Source organism: Ctenopharyngodon idella, chromosome 10 (assembly GCF_019924925.1).
Source record: "Ctenopharyngodon idella isolate HZGC_01 chromosome 10, HZGC01, whole genome shotgun sequence".
Classification (NCBI taxonomy): domain Eukaryota; kingdom Metazoa; phylum Chordata; class Actinopteri; order Cypriniformes; family Xenocyprididae; genus Ctenopharyngodon; species Ctenopharyngodon idella.
The window spans coordinates 27,919,264-27,944,411 of NC_067229.1; the positions used below are offsets into that span (position 1 = coordinate 27,919,264).

Sequence of the window (25,148 nt, forward strand, 5' to 3'; positions counted from 1 at the left end):
AAATATAGCATTATTGTTATATAATATGCAACAAAGTTTACAGTGGCTTCATAAATTACTATAATTTATAAAAAATAAATTAAAAAAAACCTGATGCACATTCTTTGTTTTTCTTTTTCTGGAAGTGGAGTTTAAAAACCTTGCTGTATTTTTGTGTAGTTAATTAAGACAAGGTACACCACCATCTCCATCAAAAGTGACTTGAATGCGCCTGACGTCAACACAACTTCCCAACTCGTACATACGAACGTCCCAGAAGGACTTGAACACACCAATAATTTATGCAACAACAAAAATAAAAAGAGAAAAAGACAGGCTTTAACATGAGAATTAAAACTTTTTATTAGTGTATTTATGAAGTCTGCATATGCAACACGCCTGGAAAAGCTTATCGCCTGAAGTTCACGTCCTACCAATACATCTCTCTAATGGTAAAACAAGCTCACCAACTGTTAAATGCTTTGCAAAAAAAAAAAAAAAAAAAAAAAAAAGAGAAAAAAAAATAACCGAAAAAGTAAAATAAAATTATATATACACAGTTATATGCATATATGTCTGGTCCACTTTCAGTTCTATTTGGTTTTCTTTCCACACCCAGTCAAAAATGGCAAACAGAACGTTCCCAGTGTCTTATTGGCCGCTTATGGGCTTTAAAAACGGGCCACAACAACTTCGTCAGCTTTTTACTAGATGCACTTAAAGTACAATCGCAAGAGTAGTAAGATCAATGAAGGAAAATATGGAGACAGAGGTGGGAAGAGGGGAATGGATATTTGCAATGCCTGGTCACTGCCACAACAAGTAAAGAATAACAGACAGCTATATCACAGTCATTAGTAAAAGTTGTACAACGAGCACGCACACTAAAGTTGCACAGTTCTCCCTGTTTGGAAGTCTTTTTTCCCCAGTTGCAAACAAATAAAACACAGCGATGTTCCCGTAGGCTGAATGTCCCCTTCGGGTAACCATACTTTGAGGGGCGGTGGGTTAAACAGTTATCGTGTTGTGAACATGGGAGGAAAAGCAACTAAAAGAGAAGGGCGGGGGGTTCTAAGATCAGGGCGAAACGTTAACCGGGACAACAGCTTGAACTGGAAGCGGAGGAAGAGGAGAAAAGATATTTGCGCTTATAAAAATTTCATGCTAAATAACGTTTTCGTATGATAGGACATTTCATTATGAAGCCATGTTCCTTTAAAAAGAGGGCATGATCTAAAAAAATATTCAATTCTAATAAAAAGGAAGAGAGCTTTAAAGATCTTAAATATATTTATATATAAAAATACATGAAAATACAAAAAGTAGCTAAAAGAAAGATAAAGGGAAAAAAAAAAAAAATCTTGTAATTGTGTGAAGGATAACCTAGTTTATTAACACTTAAAGCTTAAATACTTGGATTTGTTTTTTTTATTGTTTTTTATTTTTGTTGTTTGTTTTTTAAAGATTTGGACTGCTTGAGACATTTTAATAACCTTTGAAAGTCTTTGTTCATCCTTAAAAGAAGCCACTTTCTGAAGAAACCAGACTCCAAAACCACTCCACAGCTAACTAGTGAATATTTCACCCAGTGAATAAAAAGTTAATTCTGAGGGGCGGTCTAAGGTTCGAATTGAACATGGGGGCTTTTTTTTTTTGCGTTGAACACTCCTATCAGTTTGAATAAAAGAAGCATGTCTTACAGCAGCATACCTCAAATCAAAGGCAACATTCATATATAGTGGTTTGGGGGAGAAATCGTAAAATATTAAAATAAAAGGTATCTTTTGGCATTACTGAAGAAATCAAAAAACATGATTAAGTCTTAACGCGCCAATCTACACAATCATAACGTGTATAAAAACAAAATGTGACTTTTTGCCAGAAAAAGTAACCTCCTTGAACGACCGGATTAGGGTCGCCATCCAGGAAAAGTATTTACTTCATCAAGGGGGAAAAGCCTTACTGCTACAAGTGTGTGTGAAGTTAATTTACTGCCTTCTTGAACTTCCACACATCATACGCACCTTCCCTCCTTCTCAAAAACCATAAAAATAAAATAAAAACCAATATACATTTCATATTCTACTACTAATACATTTAATATTGAGGGTTTATGAAAGAAAACAAGAGAGAATTAAAGGTGCATGAAGCTGATGAGACAGCAAGTGCTGCGTTCAGGTCCGAACGGTGAGAACATCAGTGTCGGGAGGATAGAGATAGAGAAAGGCTCACGAGTACTATGAAAGAGAAAGAGGGGGCAGGGTTATAGTAAGTCTGTTGTTCTTGTTGATGTGATTGTAGAATCAGTCGTTTTGGGGCCAGAGGACAGAGAGCTTGGTCATGGCGATTAGGACATACTGGAACAGCGTACGGAGGGCGAGCCCATCTGGGTCAGAACCTTGTCCAGCCACTGCAGGGGGCCGTTCAGGTGAAGCTCGATCCAGCACGGGGTGCTCGTCACTGTCTGCCGTCTAAACAACAACAAAAACCGACGGGTCAAAGGGGGCATCATGGAAAACAGTCTCGAACATTACTATAGGCAATAGGAAAATCAAGTTACTGTGGTGACGGCTTCTTGAATATTAATTTTGCAATGTGAAAGACGTCCAGTAGGAACTGCTAGAGAAATGGACAGATGGCGATTTAAATCCTACCATGGTGAAGGCGTGGTTTAGGAATATTAATTAGCTCCCGAAAAAGTAGCATAGCAACAACCTCACTGACATACATGAGCTACGCCTTTGCCATGTCATTTTTACCCATCAGTACTATCAATATTGTACAAAAACTGGAATGGTTTTATTTTTTCCCAGTTTTTAAAACACTGCTACTTTTAACATCCATGATTACAAGCACATGCCAGCTAGAAAGTAACTGTTCTTAGTTTTAGATTTTTGATTTGGTTGAAGCATATAAGACAAGCTCAGGCAAAACATGAATATTGGCGTAGTGTGTTCACACTTGTAGTATGGTTCTCTTGGGTCTTAGAGATAGAAAGATGTTTAGTCCTGGTTTGCCTAGGGTTAACACTGTCATTTTAACACGAACCTAAAGATTCCAAAAAAAAAAAAAAAAAAAAAAGGGACACTTTACAATAAGGTTTATTTGTTAAACATTAGTTAATGTATTAACTAACATGAACTAACCATGAGCAATACATTTGTTACTGTATTTACTAATCTTCGTTAACATTAGTTAATACAGTTGTTCATTGTTTGTTCATGTTAGTTCACAGTGCATTAGCTAATGTTAACAAGATTTTAATAATGTATTAGTAAATGTTGAAATTAACATTAACAAAGATTAATAAATGCTGTGTAAGTGCAGTTCATTATTAGTTCATGTTAACTAAAGTAGTTAACTAATGTTAACTAATGAACCTTATTGTAAAGTGTTACAAAAAATGAAAAAAAAAAAAAAAAAAAAAAAAAAAGGAATAAGGATAAGGTCACAACCTGATTGGATGGCTGTTATGATATATTAATACTGTTATGATATGATATATGATATATTACAAAGAACTTATAAAATGTGCAAAGGAGTCAAAACAGCAGCAGGAATTCCTCCATTACAAACACAAATGAAGATTTGCTGCAAGGAGACGGTGTTTCTGACACCTGTACCCAACTGTGATGGGCAACACTGTCACTATGACGAGAAAGACCGGTACGCTAGACCCACTTGGTCTCGGCCCGCTTGTTTGGTGCACACCAGGGTTTGGATGGCAGCATTCACACTTGTTCAAACGAACCACACTAACAGAGCAATCGCCAAACCTTTCAACAAAACCAAACCTGCCAAATGTGAACACACCCTAACTGTGCATTAAGATCAAAAACAGAAGAAGAAAACACAGGAAAACCAAGTTCAACAGTCATTTCAGCAGTAAAAATTCAAAAGTGAAACATGAGACATTTAATGTAGTCATTTGCAAGGTTGAATTCGATAATCTAAGGTCAACCGCAAAGACATTGGTAAATAAAGTGAGATTAAGCACATAAAGTATATTAGTATATATTAATTATAGGAGGTTTTCATAATATTCAGTGCTTGTATTCCCCTATGCGTTTATTTTGAGTGTAATTCAAACCTAGCTTTTACACATCTTTTAAAAGGAACCGTATGCATAATATAATAAAACAATCTTAACAGCTCCACAGGAATTAATGGTTTCTATTCAAAATCTTCAAACATTTGTGCCACACATTCACATTTGACCTGAAGGGGGCTTAATGTGGAGTCTGTAATATGTAAAAAAAAAACAAAAAAACAACAACAATAATAATAATAATAATAATAATAATAATAATAATAATATTATATAATAATAATAATATTATATAACAATAATACTGAAGTGCCACCTTGGCAAAGTTACCATGCCATCTTAAATTTGGTCATTGGGGGTGCTTTTTTTTTTTTTTTTTTTTAAAGGCAACATTGGAAAAATGATCTAGCTGGGTCTGTTTCCAACGTTATTTGAGGAGGTACATTTTTGACACACACACACGCTAAATTAATGTGAATACAGATCATACCCCCCCATCCCTGAGAAAGTTTAAGTGTTAGATTCTGCCATTAAAAAGGTGCTTTACAACCTCATGAGCAAAAAAGACTAAGTTTACAGATGCACCATTTAAGATGTCTATGCTATTGGCAGAACTGTCAGTGAGGCGGTGAGCTTGTCCATACCTGTACTCGGCTCCCCAGCCTTTGACAAAACTCATGCGAATGGTGCACATCCTAGTCAACTGATATACTGCCTCAAAGCCCTGGTTCACTGACTGAGCCAGCAGTGCCGCAAACTCCTGGTTATTGAAGATCTTCAGGTTACAGCCTAAGAAAGAGGATATCATGACGTCAATAGTTGACGTAAACTGGCACATTTAGATGGATGATACAATGTAAGGTGAGCGATATGACCAAAATCTTATCAAACGATACAAGTCATTTTATTTCACAATATAGTTATTTTTTCCCCTGAAATAATGTTATGGCAAAACTTTAGATACCACTGAAATTTAATATTTATCAATACCATTTTTGATATCAAAGCACTGTGCTTGAACAGTTTGAAATTGCTTTACTGTTTAAACTGGTAAAGCTTAAAAACACTTACAAATGATAAACTTTAATGACAACATAGCACTGCAACAGCATGAGCACAACCACAATAGAGACATTAAAAAATAATAATAATAAAAACATCTTGGTTTATACTGCCCACCTCTATTACCATGACACTGAAAGTGAGTGAATCTCTTACCTGGGGGGATTTTACAGACTGTTGCAGGGTGCCAGCCATACCTCTGATTACAGTTAGGGCTTTGAACGAAGATGGCACTATCGCTAAGACATTCGGCAAACACTTCCCCACCAATATAATACAGCCTGACCCCTCGACCTAATCAAAAATAAACAGCATTGAGAACTTAATATTGTATATGTGACCATTTTGCAGAAGTCTACATTTGTCTTGGTACATACAAAGGGATCAGTCAACCAAAAATGAAAATCATCATATTTTACTCAGCTTCTTTTACTCGGTTGTTACTGTATGATTAGATTTTTTCTACAAAAACAAAAAGAATTTTAAAAAATTTATTTATTTTCTTGTCCATACAATGAAATTCAATAGTTTCATACTTGAACTAGTTAATCCTGGGTCATTCTAAACCCAGGGTAAATTAAATCCTGGGTTATCTAGCAGCCAGTCATGTGATTAGCTGTCTGTTGCTAAGCATCTAGCCAGGGCTTTACCCAGGGTTAAAAGCAGGCTTTACAACAATGATAACTCGGGATTAAGCACAGAGTGAAAAGCCCTACTGAGGTCTTTTGTGCTCTGTAGCGTAAAGCAAGTCATACAGGTTCAGAATGACATGAAAGCAAATAGGTGTTGATTTTAATTTTTGGGTGACTTGTCCCTAAAATTCAACTGAAACACTTGATATTAGACCAGTTGAAGATGTTCGGATACCTATGTGTCTCCGGGTCATCTCCACGGTGGCGTTGCGGTTGACGTTGGAGAGCAGGCCCAGGCAGAAGCGCTCTGAATTTGAGGGGTCTGTGAAGCCATCCACAGTGAGGGAAGGCTGAGAGGCGTGGAATGTTTCTCCGACCCGCTGGTTTAGTTCATAGTAAGCTATGGAGCACCAAAACGCAGGCTCTGAGTAAGTCACTGGCTGCAGGTCTAAAACGGAGATGAGAAAGAGCAACATGACGGAACAAGCTGACAATCTTGTATGTACTGTGAATAGCCATTTTATTGACCTCTTGGCCATTTCTTAAGATTATGAGGACTTCAAAAGGTCTATTAAGTGTGAGGTTAAGCAGTTAGTCAGGTCTTACCCATGCCATGGTTGACAGGCGAGAGTGTGCTTGGTGACAGTTCTGCAGGAGAACCTGACAAAAAGGAGAGGTTTTTCTTACAATAACAGAGATAATGGCCGCAACAAGAAGAAATAACTAGATTTTTTGGAGCTTGCCAATGTAAAACTTGTCACTGTGTTAGGGTGTTCTGGGAAGTCACAATTTCAAACTCCTCTCTATGATATGGCTGGGGTTCACCCTTCACTGGGATTTTTTGCCTGCATTATAGTATATCAATGCACACATGATTTGAGGTGTCATTCTGTTCCGTAGCACAACTGAAGTTTAATTTTTAAAATCCACGGGCCTGTTCAGACCCGTAAACACTGAAAAAGTTGTAATGTTGCGATGTACATCTGAATAAAACAGAATCATTAAAAATAAAAAAAATAAAAATTTAAAATTGGGACAAGGACTTTGTTCAATCCATCGGTTGTTCATTGGACAGATGCAGAACTGAATGCAAAAACAGTTGACTGCCTTTAGTCTGGAACCAACACTACATAACTTTAGTTCAGACTTTTGAATGAATTCCAGTCTGAAAGGGCACAGACTGATTTTTGTTTACCTTCAGACTTCGATTCAATCCAGTCGGAGAAGATCAAACATGTTTGATATTGAGCCGATTTTTGATCACATTTTGTTTTCATTTGTCGTGCACCTCCTTTGTGTTTACAAAGGTGGCAAGTGTATGATGCCTAGTGTTTTAAAATCTGTTCAGATTTTAAAAGTTGTGTAGTGTATTCCAGTCTATAGTAAACATCACTTTAAAAAAAAAAAAAAAAAAAACATGTTTTGTCTAGGGAGGTTCCAGAAGTTCATTATCCTACATTCAGTATGTAATTACAGAAGATACTTTAGGGAAAGTCTAGATGGAGCTTGGAAAGGAAACTACAGCAGTAAAAGCACATTGTGCTTTACTGTCTAAAATGCAAACACGCGTAGCTGTCATTCCCATGTAGTGATGTCACTGTGGGAATGTACCTGTGTCCATACTTTGATTCATCTGCTGGTCGCTGGCCTCTCCATCCTCACTGATGTATCCCGGGGGAGGAGTTTCTGAACAGATTTAGAAATCAAAAACCAAAGATCACTAATTTACTCTAAAGGCCCATTAACACTAAGAATGATAACTACAAAGATAACAATATTCACATCCACACCAAGACACAATATCTTTCTGTTTGTTCCAAGAATGCTGCAGTTGTCGTCTGCCTCTTTAAATGGTCGAGCTATTTAAAGCAGGATAGATTCTGATTTGATGTCAATGTTTTTTTTCCATTAATCAGCTATATTAAATCATTCTGAAAGCTATTCCAATGATATTGTTTCTCTGTGCTATCATCATTATAGTTGTTTTGTGCTATTCTTTAAAGGGGTCATGAACTGAGAAATCAAAATTCCCTTGATCTTTTGACATACAAGAGGTCATTGTGCTATAAAAATATCCTGTAAGTTTCAGAACTCAAAACTTTAAGTCTAAAAACAGCTTATATTAAAGCCAATCTGCCAAAACGACAGGTTGTGGAATGTGCCACTTTATTACGTAATAATGCAGAAGATCAACGCCTGCTTCTACATCACTACCTGTTTAGCCCCACTCACCAATTTGCGCATGTAGTAGGTAAATAACGAGAGAGGCAAACGCAGGTCTATGCAGAAACTAAACGATAAAGATGGCTCCGAAGACAACAAGACGCTGTGCAGTGCCAAGTTGTGGAAAAGCACAGTCTTTGCATTGCCTTCCTTCTGATACCAACATTAGGAAAGAGTGGATGAATTTTATTTTTAATGAAGTTCCAGACCGCGTCAGTAAGAGCTTGGTCCTTTGTTCACTTCATTATACCACGGATTTGTTTACAAACAAGGCACAAATCAATGCAGGACTTTCAGAAAGAATGAAACTAAAAGACGATATTGTGCCAACTATATTGGATCCAACAGTAATGTCACACCACACAAGTGTGAGTAACTGTTTTTATTACGTGGTCACTATTGCTTTGTTATTACAGATCATTTGATATGTACTGAGCATTTATGAGTTTTTAAATTGAATAAATTACATACAGAAAGTGATCAAAGAATGCTCTCTTTATAATGGCTGAAGGCCTTGAATTTTTGGATGAGACATTTGGTGCGCAACGTATTCCTACCTGGTATGTAATTGTTAGGTGGCTCTATCCCTGTTGGGAAGTTGGTGTTTTCAGGTATGGAGTTGGTGTAGTCGTCCAAAGGAGGCAGCTCAGTCAGGATCTCTGTGTGTCTTGGCACAAGGACGGGAGGAAGAACTACAGGAGAGACATTCAGAATCGAGAGGACTAAATGAACACTTGGTTCTAATGTCACGCATTAGGAAGTGTTCAGAAAATGCATTTGAATCTTTTCTTGGCAACTGCCAATTTGCCAATTTCCACACCTGGCGTCTCCACCCGCTGGTAATGGTAGGGGTTGACGCAGACTTCATCCTTCTTGAGGTTGAACGCGTACTCGCAGGTCTCGATGGCGCGCAGCTCGTGGTGGCTGTGCAGGTCGGGCCATCGCCACAGGCGGCAGTAGATGACATGAGGCAGACCTTTACGGTGAGACACTTGCAGACGCCCGTCCAGAGATCTGACCCGAGCGTCCACAGAGAGAGGGGGCGAGAGAAATGGAAGAGAGGGAGTGTGCCAAATGACCAGAGAAAGACATGCATGGATGGAGGGAAGAGGGAAGATGGTGTGATTAGACAGCAAGTCATCACCAACAACAGAGTTGCAAGGTTAAACTATTACAATTACAATGCCTGAAAGTTTATCTACAATAACGAAATACTAATATTTTTTAAATCACTGGTTCTCAACTGGTGGGTTGTGACCCAAAAAATGGGTTTTAGAAATCAGGCGAGAAGGAAAAAAAATTCTAAATGGAAGCTTAATATGAATTTTGTCCCACTTTATATTAAGTGTCTTTAACTACTGTGCTAACATTTAAATGAATCATTTGATGCAATGCACTTATTGTTTACATGCATGTTTCACAGAGAACTTATATTAAAAAAAAATACCTGCATGTAACTACAACTATATTTACACCGTTGACCCTTAATTTACAACTTAACCCACCTTTAAACCCATCCATACCACCAAACCTGTCCCTAACCTCACCCGTATCCCACCTTAATATCAGCGGAAGCGTTTTGCAATACAACACATACAGTAAGTACATTGTATCAAGCAATTATTTTTTGATGCAAGTACACAGTAGTTAAAGACATCTAATATAAAGTGGGGCCCTAACTTTGCATACAATCAAGCTGCATAACTACATAATTATATAATACATGTATATGCAACCATTCAAAAGTTGAGTCTGTAAGATTTATCAAATTTTTATGAAAGTCTCTTCTGCTCACCAAGGCTACATTTATTTGATCAAAAACATAATAGTAATATTGTGAAATATTTCAATTTAAAATGTTTTCTACTTGATTATGTGTTCAAAATGTAATTTATTCCTGTGATTCAAAGCTGGATTTTCAGCATCATTTCGCCAGTCTTCAGTGTCACATGATCCTTCAGAAATCATTTTAATATGCTGATTTGACGCTCAAGAAACATTTCTTATTATCAATGTTTAAAACAGTTGTGCTACTTTATATTTTTATGGAAACCATGATAATTTTTCAAGATTTTTTTTTTTTTTTTTAAATAGAAGGTCCAAAAGAACATTATTTATTATAAATCGAAATCTTTTGTAACAATATAAATATCTTTAACTGGACATTTTTGATCAAATTAATGTGTCCTTGCTGAATATTTTCAAAAAAAAAAAAATTAATTAAAAAAAAATATATTGTTCAAACCTTTGACCAATATATAGGCTAATATATAAAAAAGGACAAAGGACACTTCTGCATAAATTTGCAATATGTTGGGTCACCATGAAATCGGTAAAAACCAGTTGAGAACCACCGTTTTAAACTTTCTTTAGTGAAGTGAATGTATGAATTATGAAAAACATGTAGATCTGCTTTAAATCTATTGAAACATTCAGAGTTAAAACTCTACAATAAAATAAGTGATGCCATCTTCAAGACATTTAAAAATCTAAATCAACTATAATAAAGCACGTTATTTCACGGCCCCTGGAGCCCCCTGTGCTCGTTCATCCCCACCTGTGGCTTGTGGGGTGAGTGTGGCACAATGTCAGGAGAGGATATTCACCTGGTTTGGTCAGGGTAGCTGTAAAGGCCTGAGGTATCCCACTGTTCTATCGTATTTGGTGTACTCAGTCCCCAAATTTCAGAGCAATTGCTGTGCACAGAAAGTAAAAAAACAAAAAACAAACAAAAAAGAAAAACAAAAACACAAAGAAACAAAAAAAATGATAAACATGGGGCATGATTCATTCAAAAATACCAAGATGAAGTACCATGGGGGGAAAATCGAAGGGCATTGTTTCTTTTATTAGAGATGTTTCGCGCAGGTCGTCTGAAGCTTGCAAACAACGCGTCCACCTCGAATAAAAGAAGCCACTCTAATGGAAAATTCACATATAACAGTGAGATGAAAAAACCGAAGAGAAACTGACAAATGTATTTAAGGTTACAGTTAGGGCTGGGCGATATATTGAATATTCACAATATATTCGCAATGAAAATTAGGCAGTATAAAGTATGTCAGTTTGATTCATTTCCATGAATTTGCTGAGACTGTCAAGTTAATTAACTTACTCAAAAGTAGAATTCAGCAATTATCTTGAGTCAAATGTCCCTGGACAATTTACATATTTTTTACTGAAACATTTTCATGTATTTAGGTAAATGCTGCTATTAATGTGTTTTTATAGTGGTACACAAATGAAAATAAAAAGAAAATCTCATTTAGTGAAAAAAACATGCCTAATTATTTTAACGTGACTATTTTAGTTTTTTTAAAAGCAGTTTTATAACAAAAAAATATGTTGATATCTAATATCATCAAAAGGCTAAAAAATAAAATATAAGAGGCATTTTCTGCTACATCGCCCAGCTCTAGTTACAGTGCATAATCTCTTCCCCGGTCATCATGCGGTGTTATGAAACGAACAGGGCAATCGACGTTATAAAAGACGTTTCATTCAGGGGTTGGATTTCACATCAGATATCAACATTTACACATGCAGCACAGGACAGGAGCCTATGACCTACTGTTGTTCGACTACATCACACTCAAGATAAAGAACGCTATCAGTAAATCAGACAAGCACACAGACCTTCAGTAGTTCTGAAAAAGAAACATGGGACGAGAAACAGACATGGTGACGTGACAGGAACAGGACTCGCACAGACTTGATATGTGATGAATGAAGTTTTGGCCCCCTGTGGTTTAACGGTCTCTGAAAAGGGACTCTGAAGACAAACATGTGCCAGACTCCACCAGCAACCTGGAGTCATTTCTTATCACAAATGTGCTTGATAATCTGTTTCGAACGCTAAGATTGAATGTTTTTAAATATGTCCTGCAGCAGTGGCACTATGGGATACAGAAGTATTTTTCCAACTTACACTAGTAACCTAATAAATATACAGACTTTCATTTATTTGACAAAGAAAAATCAGCCTCTGGAATCCAATGCAAGTCTATTCAAGACATTTTTAAAGCAAAGGGAAAAAAAAAAAAAAAAAAAAAAAAACGATTTACAACATAAAAACTTAAGAAATTTCTAATTTATATCACACCTTACCAAAGTTTAGATATACTTTTAAGCTACATAAACAACATTAAGATGTTTTTCAAAAACTGTGCATTTTTTTTTTTCCAAAGTAACAAAGCGAGACAAGAACAAAAACTCTACTTCCACCGTTTTGCTAAATATATTTTGTTAAACTTCCATTTACCACAGTTTCTGACACCGTTTTATAGGGCTGGGCGATATGGCAAAAAGATAAAATCGATTTTTTTTTTTCAGAACGATTGACCGATTCACAATTTTGATTTTTTTTTTTTTTTTTTTTTTTTTACTGTTTAACAAGTCAATTTAAAAACTTAACTACAATATGAATTAAGTAACATTCTCTTTATTAACAATCTGGTTAAAAAAAAAAAAAAGTTCCATTCCAAGTGCACCACAACTGAAGTGATCAACATGGTGTAAATGTAAAACAATTTGTTAAATATATTTGCAGAAATATGCCTGACATATGAAGGCAAATGTTGTACAAAATTATCTTAAACATCCTATACACTCACAAATAATATAAAATAAGAAAATGCTAAATATTTCTTAGCCAAAAAGTAATAATAAATAACACCAGTAATAGGCTATTATTAACAGCAAATGCTTTGTAAAAACAGAAAACCAACAGCAGCTTTCAGCCTGTCATCATGCAAACATGAAATATCAAACAAGTTTACAGGTTTTTGCATTCCATTGCGCTATTTGTCCAATTGTTTTTATGTTTGGCGGACAAGTTTAGGTGTTGCACTTGTGTCTCGCGTCTTTTGCAGCGTCTCACCCATGAAACGGCATTCTAAATACACGGCAGTCAAGTTAAAAAAAAAAAAAAAAAAAAAAAAAAAGCGACTCGCGTTTAATAACTTTGCCCTTTTTTCCTTATTCCACTGCCTGCATCTCATTTTTATAACGCAATAACGCATTTCTGAATGAACAGCTGCTTGAGAATAGTGATGTTCTACGTTCATAGAGCGTCACATGAGAGCGGTTAATCAGGCGCGCCGGCGCCATCATGAGGTCGGATCATTTTCTTATCCTAATACGGTTATCATTTCTGCATTGTCAACATGTCCAATTGTAACGCTTGCTAACATTTTTATTTAAAAACAAAAAACAAAAAAAAACGCAATTTCTTGATTTAAAAAAAAAAATAATAAAAGAGGCAAAACATTAAATACGAATTAATCGGAAAAATCGCCCAGCCCTACCGTTTTATTAGTTTAATGTAAAAGTGTTAAATAAAAGGTTATTGCCTCTTAAAAAGATTTTAAACGTAGCTACTTTGAGACACTTAAAGGGACAGATCAGCAAAAAATTACTTTATTCACCCTCATGTTCCAAACACAGACCCTGAAAACGTTAATCTTCAAAATACAAATGAAGACATTTTTAATAAAACCTGAGTGATTTCTGACCCTCCATTGAAAGTCCATGGCAACACAATTTCAACAACTAAAATTGTTGATCAATGTATATAGATAGATATCAATTCATATGGATTACTTTTACAACATCTTTATGAAGTTTAAGTGTCAAAGTTTTGGTTGCATGGACTTTCAAAGGAGGGACAGATATCTCTCATGTTTCATTTAAAAAAAAAAAAAAATAATCTTCATTTGTGCTCAGATGATGAACAAACTCTTCTGGGTTTAGAATGACATGAGGGTAACTAAATGACAATTTTCATTTTTGGGCAAACTATCCCTATGTGTGTCATGTGTTTGTGTGAAGCTTGAAACTCAAAGTAGCCATTGACGCCCTTAAGAACAAGCATTTATACAACAAACTAACCTACATTAAAACACTTAAGGAGACAAAAGGAGTCTGTAAGAAAGAAAACTCTTGGAGAACATTAACATTAGAGCAGGTTATCTGATCAGCGCATGTATCGCTAACCCTCGACCTGTACACTCGCTGCTGCCCGATGTCAAAAGTTAATGAGACCGACCCTGATGTAACGATGTCACCCGAGATATTGTGTGAAGCTTGCTCAGAGTATAGCATGTCCTTATTCCTTCAGGGAATTAAGATTTCATGATGCCCACAGAACATGATCGATAGACAGTTTTAGTCAACGACATGCTAGGAGAGTCTACAGATCAGGGCTGTCACGATTCCGAGATTAAATTTGAGTACTTGGTTTAAGAAAATTCGACCGCAATGTCGCTATGTCAAGTAACCGGAAAAAATATTGGAAGTGGCGCATTCCACAGACGAGAATCCATGAACCGCATTATTAGACCATTTTCTAAGGCTACACAATCTATTAAAACCATTTAAAAAGAAAAAAACAACATACTATAGCATAGTGCTATTGTGAAATCACAAAGACTGTGACTCAATTAAATTATATATTATATATATATATATATATATATATATATATATATATATATATATATATATATATGTGCTTTATTTATTTACATGCGTGTAGGTTACGTGAGTCTCAGAGCGGCTCCGTTCACAGTAAATGCTGCTCCACATAAACTTAGCACATCTCAAACATCTCTGCATATGCTGAGAGTTTGGTTGGCTTCATCATGTGCGCATAATGATTTCATCAGATTTGTAACGTAAATAATTTATAAACTAATGCCAACACAGGACAATACACCAACATTTCTAAATATGTTGTGATTTCGTCGCGATTTCAAAAAGGAGGAAAAAAAAAAAAAAAAAAAAAAAAAAAGTTTAAACACTCACTCTGAATTTGCATGTTTTGATGTCCACATATTCTTGTTCCAGAAAATGAAGTTACAGTGGCTACAGCATTTCTATCATAGTCATAAAGTGGCCAAATATTAAAGATTAAGCGGACATTTTAATTAAAATGTTTGGCCAATTTTAAACAAGGATTTGTGAGCTGTGAAGGTGTGATAGTCACCATGCTGTTGACACCCTCTGCAGGCATTTGTTATAATACATAATGTACATAAGTTAATTGTTTATATTATGTATATATTACAATATATATTTTAACGGTGTTGTTCAATAAAACTATGATTACTTTTGATAATTTATTTGAACCTATTACTACTGCTTCTTGTTATTATTTCAAGTCATTTTAAAGGCTTAGATCTATTTTTATTACCACAAAAACTACAGAATTCACTTCACTTAACTGTTTTAATGCATAATTCAACATCTTATTGACCAGTACCATTGTTTGTAATGGACCGATATTAAAATTCTGGCCAAAACTGAAACCATAATATGCTGAGAACCGTTAAATATTCAAATTCTATACAACTGCATGATTAAATAACACACTAAAACGTGAAAATGTAAAATTAAGTTAATTTAGGTATCATAACATTGTAATTTACATTACCAAACATGTATATTCATTTTAAGATTTAGGTTTAAGTTTTATTAAATCTGTTTTAAAGATTTTAAAGAAAGCATTAAAATGCATAATTAAATATCAAATATCAGCAGATTGTTTTATGGTATATTATGAGATTGTTGTGGGGATTTAAAAATCACTCCAATATTTGCGATTAACTGATACATTTCTTTTTAGCCTTAGTTTGAGCTCTACTAAAAGTGAATTTAAAAAGCCATGCAGTGTTAAGGAGGGGGAAAAGAAAGAAAAAGAGCGAAGTGAATGTATATGTGAAACCATTAAAGAAGTGAAACCACAGAGTTTACATAAACTCACATGACCTGCTTTAGGGGGGATGGGGACTTCAGTTTCAACACCAGTAGATGCAGGGTTTCCTAATACTCTCTTAAAACACACACGCTCACAATAGAAACCTGATTCAGTATTAACCCTCAATTTAACAATAGAGCAGATGGCCGATCACTGTGTGATATCAACAGAGGTGCATTCAAGCATGATAATGATAATTCACAAACCTATGATGAACCATTTGCAGGAATTCTATCAATATTACATGCTTCTAGATAACTGGTGAAAATAATGAAATTTAAAAAGAAATGACAATATATTTTACCAATGCATATACCCAAAAGGCAAAGGTTTATTACTTAAAATGTCACCAAAAAATGAAATCAGGACAATTCAATTATTAATACGACTAACCTCCATTAGAGTCCATCATAAGATTGACCCCATCAGTAATTTAAAGGGACCAGAACATAGTTGATAAATCTGGATCCCACACCAGCATCACTGGGCGTCCATGTCCCAGACAGATGACACACTTTTGGAGGGAATTAACCCTTGTATCCTGGTGTGTGGAGACCCCATCCCCACTAAACCACAGAGAGTCCATCTGCTGGGCATGTCTCCCTCTCTTGGCTCAGAATAAAAGCAAAAAAGCTGTTCTTTTAAAGCAGCACCTTCTTTGAGTACCAGGTGACTAGCCAATAAAGAACAGTTAGTCTTAAAAGTTAGTCTTAAAAAAACAATGAAAAGGTTTAGCGGGTGCACTGCATGGGCTGTGTATCAAAACAAACCCCAGGATGGATTAAAACGGAGGCATCACAAAGGAAACCATATGTCTTTGTCAAATCCCAGGATGATTCCTGCAAATGAACAGTCAATGAGTGTCGTGTTTCAGGCTCTCATTTGAACACGTGCCAACATCTTAATCCCACGAGGCATCTGAACAAGCAATTTAAGACTGTCCTTTAAAATGCTTCATAAAATTTTACATCATAAAACGACTTTCTTTCCTTACACATAAAACTTGTATCTTTTTGTTTAAATGGCTAACCTGATTGCCTCTCCCACTTCTACGATCTCATTGATTTGCATTTTTGTTGGCAATTCCCATAATACAGAGGCTAATTTATGGATACAATAACAAAAATTCAGAATAAATTGCTATCTGAGAAAAGCTCTTATAAAGAAATTGAAAGGAAAATAGACTTTTTTAACCTCAATTCTGAAGTCATTTATCAAACCAAATGAAAGCCAGGCCTTAATTATTGTATGGGAAAGCCAGACAGACAACGGAGTCTTCGGGTTACAATCGATAGACCTGAAAAAGCCACAGCGCCAGTCGGCTCTGTCCTCACGGAGAAACCCTCTTCACATTCTTACACTCACTTAAGGCATCTTACAGATACACTATCAGCCCTTCTTTACAAAAGACCTGCGCTGAGATCTTCAACAGGAAGTCAGGTCGAGACAGATATGGGTTTGTTTTCCCTTTAAACAAGACTAACGTAACAATTAATAAAAAGGACTAGACATCGGCTAAAATTTAACGCTTGTTTGTATTTGTTTAGCTCTGGATGTGCGTATGCAGGAACACTTTGATAGCGTTTGTTTTGAGCAGATTAAACACATGGCATACAGCTGGATCTGTTTAGAAAAACAAGACTGATTTCCCAAGCACCTATTGAAAAATAAAGCATCTCCTGATTTTCATGTAAGATTGCCAGCTCAATCAGTTCTGTATAATGTACTATATTACCGGATAAATATCCCTAAAGAGGGCAACAGGATGGTTTAATCATGGCATTTTAAAAAGCACATGATAAATCGTTCACTTGCAACTGCTTGCAATTTTTTTAAACTTTAAAACTTCAAGTCTGGTCCGTACAGTTACAATACAGTAGATATTGTGCTTATCATAACATGATAATGTGTTTAAGTGAATTTTGTCAATTTCATAGGTCTCGATTTCAATTCTCAGCAAAGACAGTAATCTATTTTGCTCTAGCACAACAAAATGAAGAGCAAAAGTTTTATTAGTCTTATGCTGCCAGAAAAATATAGTTTGGCTGTAGCAAATACGCAAGATATGCACACATTTTGTAAATTATGGTTTTGTATGATACTAAACAGTATAGAAATTTGGTTGAACATGTGTGGAATGTATTTAAATGCATTAAAATGATAGTCTACCAAAACAATGAAAAAATATTTTGATGACTGAAATGAATTAAATATTTGAGCCAGTTGAAGTCCATTGCATGGTGAGAGAGAAAAAAAGAAATCTCAAACTATCAAAGTTTTGGAAAGATAAATTTTGTGTGAAATCATTTAATGCCAGCTTTTTTGAAAGGATGCTGTTTACATATGCTCGTCTCATGAATATGATAATTTCTACACAACTTTTCTGCCTGAACCATGGTATGGAAAGCACAAAAAAAAAAAAAAAAATCAGGAGTAGTGTTGTCAAAAATATTGATAGTTTGATATGTATTGATACTGAAATATCTGAAACAATTCCAATACACTTTTCTGCAGTATGGATACACCAATACCAGCTTTGCTTTCTTGCTCAAAAGCTTAAAAGCTCATATACATCAATTTATATATAAAGTGATTTCTTTAGAAGAAATTTGATTGCCTAGACTTTCAATAGATGGACAAAAAAAGAAATTATATTAAAAATATTTATATGACAGTATATGCAGCGTTTTTCCCCCGTGGTATCAAATGTTATCGAATATTGATACTTTTCATGGTATCATATCGAAGTTAGAAATTCCATTATTGTGACAACACTAATCAAGAGATAATGTTTCTATTTGACATCTCACTGGATGTGATATATAGCATAAATAGAACAAATCTGAAATCAATCTTCACTTCATTTACAAGCTATTGTGCACTTTTATAAATGAAGAACACAAATTGAAAACACCCAGGAAAAATCTAGCTGAGTCTTTTTGTTCACAGGTATGTGAGGGAGGCTGGAAAGGACAGTTGGGGGGGGCTTTTGACGTTGCCATTTCCAAACATGACAACCGGCGGACACAAAGACTGATCCAGCCGTTCCCACCAGCCTCCAAGGTTACAGAACAGATTAGCAGCAGAAAACACATGCTGGAAACAAAGTTTCCCACCCTTTGAATCCATTCTCAAGGGAAGACAAAGCACTCTGGATGACTTAGAAGCATTTCTGAAGGTTTGACCTGGGCTCTGGCATCTAAGCAGAGAAAAGCCATCATTTTAATGTTCACTTACACAAATTTCAGCTGGAGGGAGGTTAGATTTAACCTGTATTTATTGTAGGCTATACAGTCTTAAGAGGTTTTGCTGAGTGAACCTCATCAAGTATTAAGGCATGGTGCCAAGTCGCACAGCATTTTCACAATAACCATTGCACAATTTTTCAATAAAAAGTAGAGGGAGATACGCATTCAGGTCAGCATTTGCACACTTACAGTATAAAGATTCTGTGGATTTGAGAAGTTAGAATTGATTCAAAAAGGATTCAATGGAAATAAATCTCTCAAGGACAAAGGACAATGCCTGTTTGCCATTACAAGCAGCTTGCATTATTGGTTTCTACAACACCTTTTCAAATTAATTAATCCAGGAAATGTTTAAAGCCGCTTTCATGTGATTATGCCCTTTTCAAGCTTGTTCAGCAACTCACACCAAAATTAAACTACATTAGATGGCAAAGAACGAGAACCTGTGCTAGACCTCTACATCAGTGCTAAATGATCTAAATCTTAAAACAGACTGTGGTGTCTCTTATGAATGGATGGTACAAAGAATATTTACAAATACTGATGTGTTTGTCTTATGTTTGCGCTATAAAATTAAGTAACAATAGCTGTTTCCAACCAAAGTCTTTTTTCCGTATATAATAAATGACTCGGGCCTCAGAGCGTGCAGATGAAACGCAATAAATGCTGTCATGTTTTCTTGATTTCGGAGGCAGAATCCTGCTGTTTGTGAATGCATCACTAAATCAATCACTAAAAAAAAAATTTTTTTTTTTTTTTTTTTTGATGCGCATCGAGGAATTTATTAGGCAAATGAGTAGAAGTTTATGCACGTTTTGTAGATTTTTTAGAATTTAGGCACATCTTGGTGTTTCTATATAGCATTTTTATGCAATATTCTAAAATTCACATAAAAATAGATGGATGAAAATATAGCCATTGTGAATTTCATGCTGGTCTTGCACTTTGACCAACTGCAGATCATAAAGACTGCTTTACATGTGACTCAAACAAAAATTCTCTTTTTAACTGGAGTCTCAAAGCGGACAATTCAGATATCCGTTATCACTTCTTGTGAATTAATTTTTTAATCATGTACTATTTTTGTTTGACACAAACGATTACATTTTCATTCTTGAGTTTATCTAAAGAATAACATTGATTATGGATGCTTTAATACGGGTGGTTTTTTTTGTGTGTTTTTGTTTTTTAAATGTACATTTTATATTTTGTATTTAATGTTTTACATTTACAAAAGAACTGAATCTATTTAAGCACAAATACATCAATATATTTCTCTCAAATATCACCAATGGGCTGAAAACAGATGTAATGTATCAGACCTCACCCAACCCTTGTGTGTCTCTAACGTCTTGGTTTCAAACTATTGATATGTTGTGGCTCGGACAGACAACTCATCCTCTCCTCTTAGCATTTCCCTAAAATAGTAGCGCTGATATTTCACCATTTGTCATGATAAATGGAATAAAAGCAGCCTGATGGTTGATATCGCAGACATTCATACAGCATGAGAAGCCTGAGCTCAGAATGGAGGTGACGTGGAGCTGTACAGAATGACCTTAACTCAAGTCGAGACAGATGGAGCAGAAATCATTTAAAGAAACAAAGGGGAGTAATGCTGATATTTTACAACTGTAGACGCAACTCAGCGTCATGCCTTCACCTTCACTGATGAAGCAACACATGCAATGATACGGCTAAGGTTACGTCTAAAATTAAATAAAAGCATTTCTGATTCATTAGAGGACCTTTAATGCTTTATAAGATGAAGACTCTAACAAAACTTTTGCAATTACAATTATGGGTTTGCAACTGCAACTTTAAAGGGGTACTTAATCTAAAACTAAAAAAAAAAAAAAAAAAAGTACATATTTACTTTGTCTCATGTCGTTTCAAATCTGTATATGATTTTATATTACACCATACTTTTTTTTTGAATGATAAGAGGATGAACAAACGACAATTTTCTTTCCTTCCCCAAAGTTTCAAAGATTGAAGCGTTTGATTCACGAGTTTAAGACGACACTGACCTAAAAAGCAGGAATGCGAGCAGTTTTTGATGTTGGCATACCTGGGGATGGTGACACACTTGGTGTTGAGGTTCTGTGTGGTGATGGCTTTCTCCAGCTCGTCCAGCTGGCCCGTCTTCTTCAGCTTCTTCACCAGGCTTTTGACGGCCTTCTCGCACCATTTCTCCTCCTGGCCGTTCTGCTCTCCGCCCCCTCCCGCTCCAGTCGAACCGCTGGCCGACTTCTTCCAGCCTAGCAGACGCTTCACCACGGGCGGAGTGAAAGGCAAGATGGAGGACATGTTTTTGGGGTGTCCAATGAGCGGTCAGCCCCCTACTGGGCAGGTGGAGTTAGAGAGACAGATGGAGTCTAGGAGAATGGGGAGGAACAGACCCAACGTTCCTAACTGGCCTTTAGGAAGAGGGTCTCTGGGCTGATTATGAGGGGGCAGGGGACAGAGAAGCTTAGGAAACAGGAGAGGAAAGGGGGGCGAGGGGTCACCTGAGTGGAGAGAAGCAGAAATCAAGAACAGCTGATGACAGACACACTCTGTAAAATCCAAACATCAGGGATGAGACTAGGAACCTCCATCCTGTTTCTTACCCTGATTACAACTGCAAACTACAGACTTAATTAAATTGTATCTTTGATGTAATGCTTTTTTTATTATAATTTGTTATACAGCTGGTAATTCATTGCTTTATTATTATTATTATTATTATTATTCATATCATCATCATCATCATTATCATTGGTCACTACTGAGGCTTTATTACCCGATAATTACTTGAAAATCCTGAACCAATATTTGGTTAATGTTTGGTTTAATTTTCATATACATTACCGTTCAAAAGTTTGGGGTTGTTAAGATGTTTTAAATGTTTTTGAAAGAAGCTCACCAAGGCGACATTTATTTGATCAAAAATACAGTAAAACAGTAATATTGTAAAATATTAGAGAAGTTATTTTAAATTATAGCCTATGTGATATTGTAAAATGTAATTTATTCCTGTGATCAAAGGTGAATTTTAAGCATCATAACTCCAGTCTTCAGTGTCACATGATCCTTCAGAAATCATTCTAATGATGATGATTATATGCTGAAGAAACATTTCTAATTATCAATGTTGAAAACAATTGTGCTGATTAATATTTTCTTGTGGAAACCTATTTTTTCTTTGATGAATAGAAAGTTCAAAAGAATAGCATTTATTTGAAATCAAAAATGTCTTTAAATATTGCTTAATTTAATGTTTCCTTGCTGAATAAAAGTATTCATTCAAAAAAAAAAAAAAAAAACCTACTCGCTCAAAACTTTTGAACATTACTGTAAAAACAGTCTCTTATTCTAGTTACATATGCAGAGATAAAAAAGCCATTTCTTAAGTCAATACCATTGAGTCTGGACTATCTGTTGATCAATGGTGGACGGGTAAGTGTTTAGGAAACTTTTAAAACATAATTTTTGAAATTTGGCAGAAATCACACATCAACTTTAAACAAAGCAGTGCATTCAATAGAACTGGCTTCTCTTGTGGTGCCAAAAACTGTGGAATTTTTCTTCTATTGGACTCAGCCAATCAGATTTCAGTAGTGACTCAACCCTAGTCAGCAAATGATTTTACTGAAACAACAATTTTCTGCAGGAAAAAAGGTAATACTGCAGAAGACAAGCTTGCCTTTCATTTAAAAGGGTTTATAATTTCATTTAAAAAGAGGTTCCACGTAACAACAAAATCTATGCGGAGAAACTAGGCGAATATTGCCAGGTTGTGAACATGGGGAAGTGGAAGTAAAACATCTTGATCACTTTGGTTAGGCTTACAACATACCCTTACTCTGGGTGCCATTATAAAGGAAATGACGGGCAATGAGAAAAGATTGTTTTAAACACCTTGAAATGCTACTTCGACAAATGCACTTATGAGGAAGAATACAAAGTATTTACTTCAAATTTTTCTCATAACAGGACAAAAGCCGAATCAACAACTTTGAGGATGGATGACATCAGAAAATATTTAATGAGCTCAATTTTCAGGCGCTTTGGGCTGTAAGAGTTTCTTTGCCAGCCAGGGCCAAATGTGCGAATGTAACAAAACTCAAACCCAAAAATATCCTCCTAATTGTCTTGTTTATATAAAGTGTGGCCATTCAACATATGAAATCTCTAATATCAAGATTGTACAACTCTAAGTGAAAAAGTCCAAAATAAAAACACAAGATCTTAGTTAACTGTCAAGCTTGACAGCACTTATGCTAGTTTGAATGATTGCGATAGAACTTTTTAGACATTTTAGAACCTCAGAGGCACATTTGGAACGTTCAGTTGTGACATGATTTATTTAATGCAGATTTAGCATTTGAAATATTTATTTTGAGGTAACACAGACACATTGGAATCTTCAAAACGAACATACCAGTCATTTTGAGTCAAAATATGCACGTTTTGAAATTTAAAACGTTTACCTATTTGAACGGTTTGAATTAAATATTAAACGCATTTTTGGGGTATCATAGACACGCCTGGATTATTTTTTTTAAGCTTGAAGTTTTTTGGAATCATGGACCCAATTGGAACGTCCAAAATAAATGCATCTGGAACACTGTAAGCGTTTAGGGAATCACTGAAGTGTCCGGAACGTTTTCAATATTTGATCACCACAGGTGCTTTGAAAGTTTCAAATGGAACACTCATTTTCTTAGCCTATAATTGGCGTGTTGGAATGTTTGATTCTAACGTTTTGGCGCGTTCCGTATCAGAAGCATTTGGTAACGCGACTTTGATGCCCAAAAATGTAGTCTAGGTAGACAGCTCTCTAAGTTTTGACACAGTCAGACCCTGAGATGAGCAATACATGGAGGCCAATGATCACAATATACTTGTGAATACATTGGTGTACAAACGCCAAAGCAAAAACATATTTATGAGCAAAACAAACATCATCACCATGTTTATCTGCTGGTATCATTCTAATCATGCACAGAAGTCAAGCCAAACCGACCCTGCTGGTCATTATCTCATCTGTAAGCTCTAAATGACTGATAATTGATAAATAAACGCATTGTTTACCTTCTCCAGTGATCTGATGGTGTATCACAGGCTCGTTATGGCTGCATGGGCCGCTAATCGACTCACTGCCCCGGTGTGCCTACGATATAACAAACCCCAGGATCAATACATTTACATTAATCGCTGCATTATAAACTCTTTCATCTGTGCAAAAAGCGAAAAATCGAAATCTGCCTGCTTATGCGAGGTGTGTGAGTTTGTGTGACCATTGAGTTTGTGGAAACCGCTAGCAGCCTGCGCTACTTTCTTTGACAGAAAAATAAACAGCTTTCAAATGGGTTTGCGAGCCGTTATCTTCTCATTTACCCGTCAACTCACCCTTTCAGCGGGAAGCTTTCTCTGTAAGGAAGGAGTAGCCTAAAATCCAAACGAAACGGATTATTCGGGAGTGGGTAAAAGTCGACTTTAAACAATATTTTCCTTCCCACTGTTGCCGAATTACAGCAGCAGACGACGGCCTCCAGCGCACGCAACCTAACCTTAAAGCACGCAACGCGATACGCGCTCTGCATAAGCCCCGCCTTCTCTCTTTCTATTGGATAAATGAGAAGCCTGTCATCGATATGGTTCTCGTCGATTAGCTTATAAAACTGTCAATCTTGATCAAAATTGAATATGCAAACAACAGTCGATTTTTATTGGCTAATCAGATTGTGTCTTCTAATCAGTGATGTTTAGGGTCTAGTAGAAGGCAGTGGTTTGTCAATGTGGCTGTCCATCTATTTACTTCATAATAGAGTCTAACTGAACGGGGTGGGGAACTTGTAAGCGAGTTACTGCCTCTAAATAACATTACTATGAGATTGTGATATGTTGTGTGCGTTCATCCGCCATTCACCACGTAACAAATAGGACTAAAACATTCCATAAGCTTGTGCTCTAAACCACGTGTGCTTCCTTTGCAGTAATGAAGCACCTACTGTATAATAAAGATTTACAAGGTAGCGTGCACAAAGAAAATGTTTTTTAAAAAATCACCAGTCTTTTCCCGACCTCAATAGTTTGATGATATTCGCTGTAACGTCGAGAAATGGGCAAAAGGGTAAGATGTGTACATCACAGATGTTATGGAAGTCATTATAGCAAGATTTGTACTAAATTGTTTTTTGTTTTGTTTTTTC

The 25,148-nt window shown here is 35.8% G+C and overlaps 1 protein-coding gene across 4 annotated transcripts; it reads right to left on the minus strand.

Annotated features, from left to right (window-relative positions):
- Nucleotides 1-317: 317 nt before the first annotated feature.
- Nucleotides 318-24,516, minus strand: smad2 (SMAD family member 2). Of its 4 annotated transcripts, none has more exons than XM_051909142.1 (12): nt 24,346-24,514; nt 24,028-24,106; nt 21,020-21,458; nt 10,551-10,640; nt 8,765-8,958; nt 8,502-8,636; nt 7,345-7,407; nt 6,328-6,381; nt 5,957-6,169; nt 5,246-5,383; nt 4,672-4,816; nt 318-2,450 (listed from the first exon to the last, which is right to left on the minus strand). In XM_051909142.1, the coding sequence occupies exons 3-12, from the start codon at nt 21,256-21,258 to the stop codon at nt 2,327-2,329; spliced, it is 1,395 nt and encodes a 464-aa protein (XP_051765102.1). In that variant the 5' UTR covers nt 21,259-21,458; nt 24,028-24,106; nt 24,346-24,514; the 3' UTR covers nt 318-2,326. The 4 variants fall into 4 exon arrangements, with proteins under 4 accessions (XP_051765102.1, XP_051765100.1, XP_051765103.1 ...); XM_051909140.1 differs by having other exon boundaries at nt 7,333-7,407; nt 24,346-24,513; XM_051909143.1 differs by lacking the exon at nt 10,551-10,640 and having other exon boundaries at nt 7,333-7,407; nt 24,346-24,516.
- Between the last annotated feature and the right edge of the window lie 632 nt (nt 24,517-25,148).

What these genes read in the sequence shown, in the direction of transcription:
- smad2 (XM_051909141.1), bottom strand. Translation starts at nt 21,258, where the DNA reads ATGTCCTCCATCTTGCCTTTCACTCCGCCCGTGGTGAAGCGTCTGCTA. An exon ending in GATGACCCGGAGACACATAG is followed by an intron (nt 5,384 to 5,956) that starts GTATCCGAACAT and finishes ATTTTTGATTAG; the next exon opens with GTCGAGGGGTCAGGCTGTAT. An exon ending in AGTCTGTAAAATCCCCCCAG is followed by an intron (nt 4,817 to 5,245) that starts GTAAGAGATTCA and finishes CCTCTTTCTTAG; the next exon opens with GCTGTAACCTGAAGATCTTC.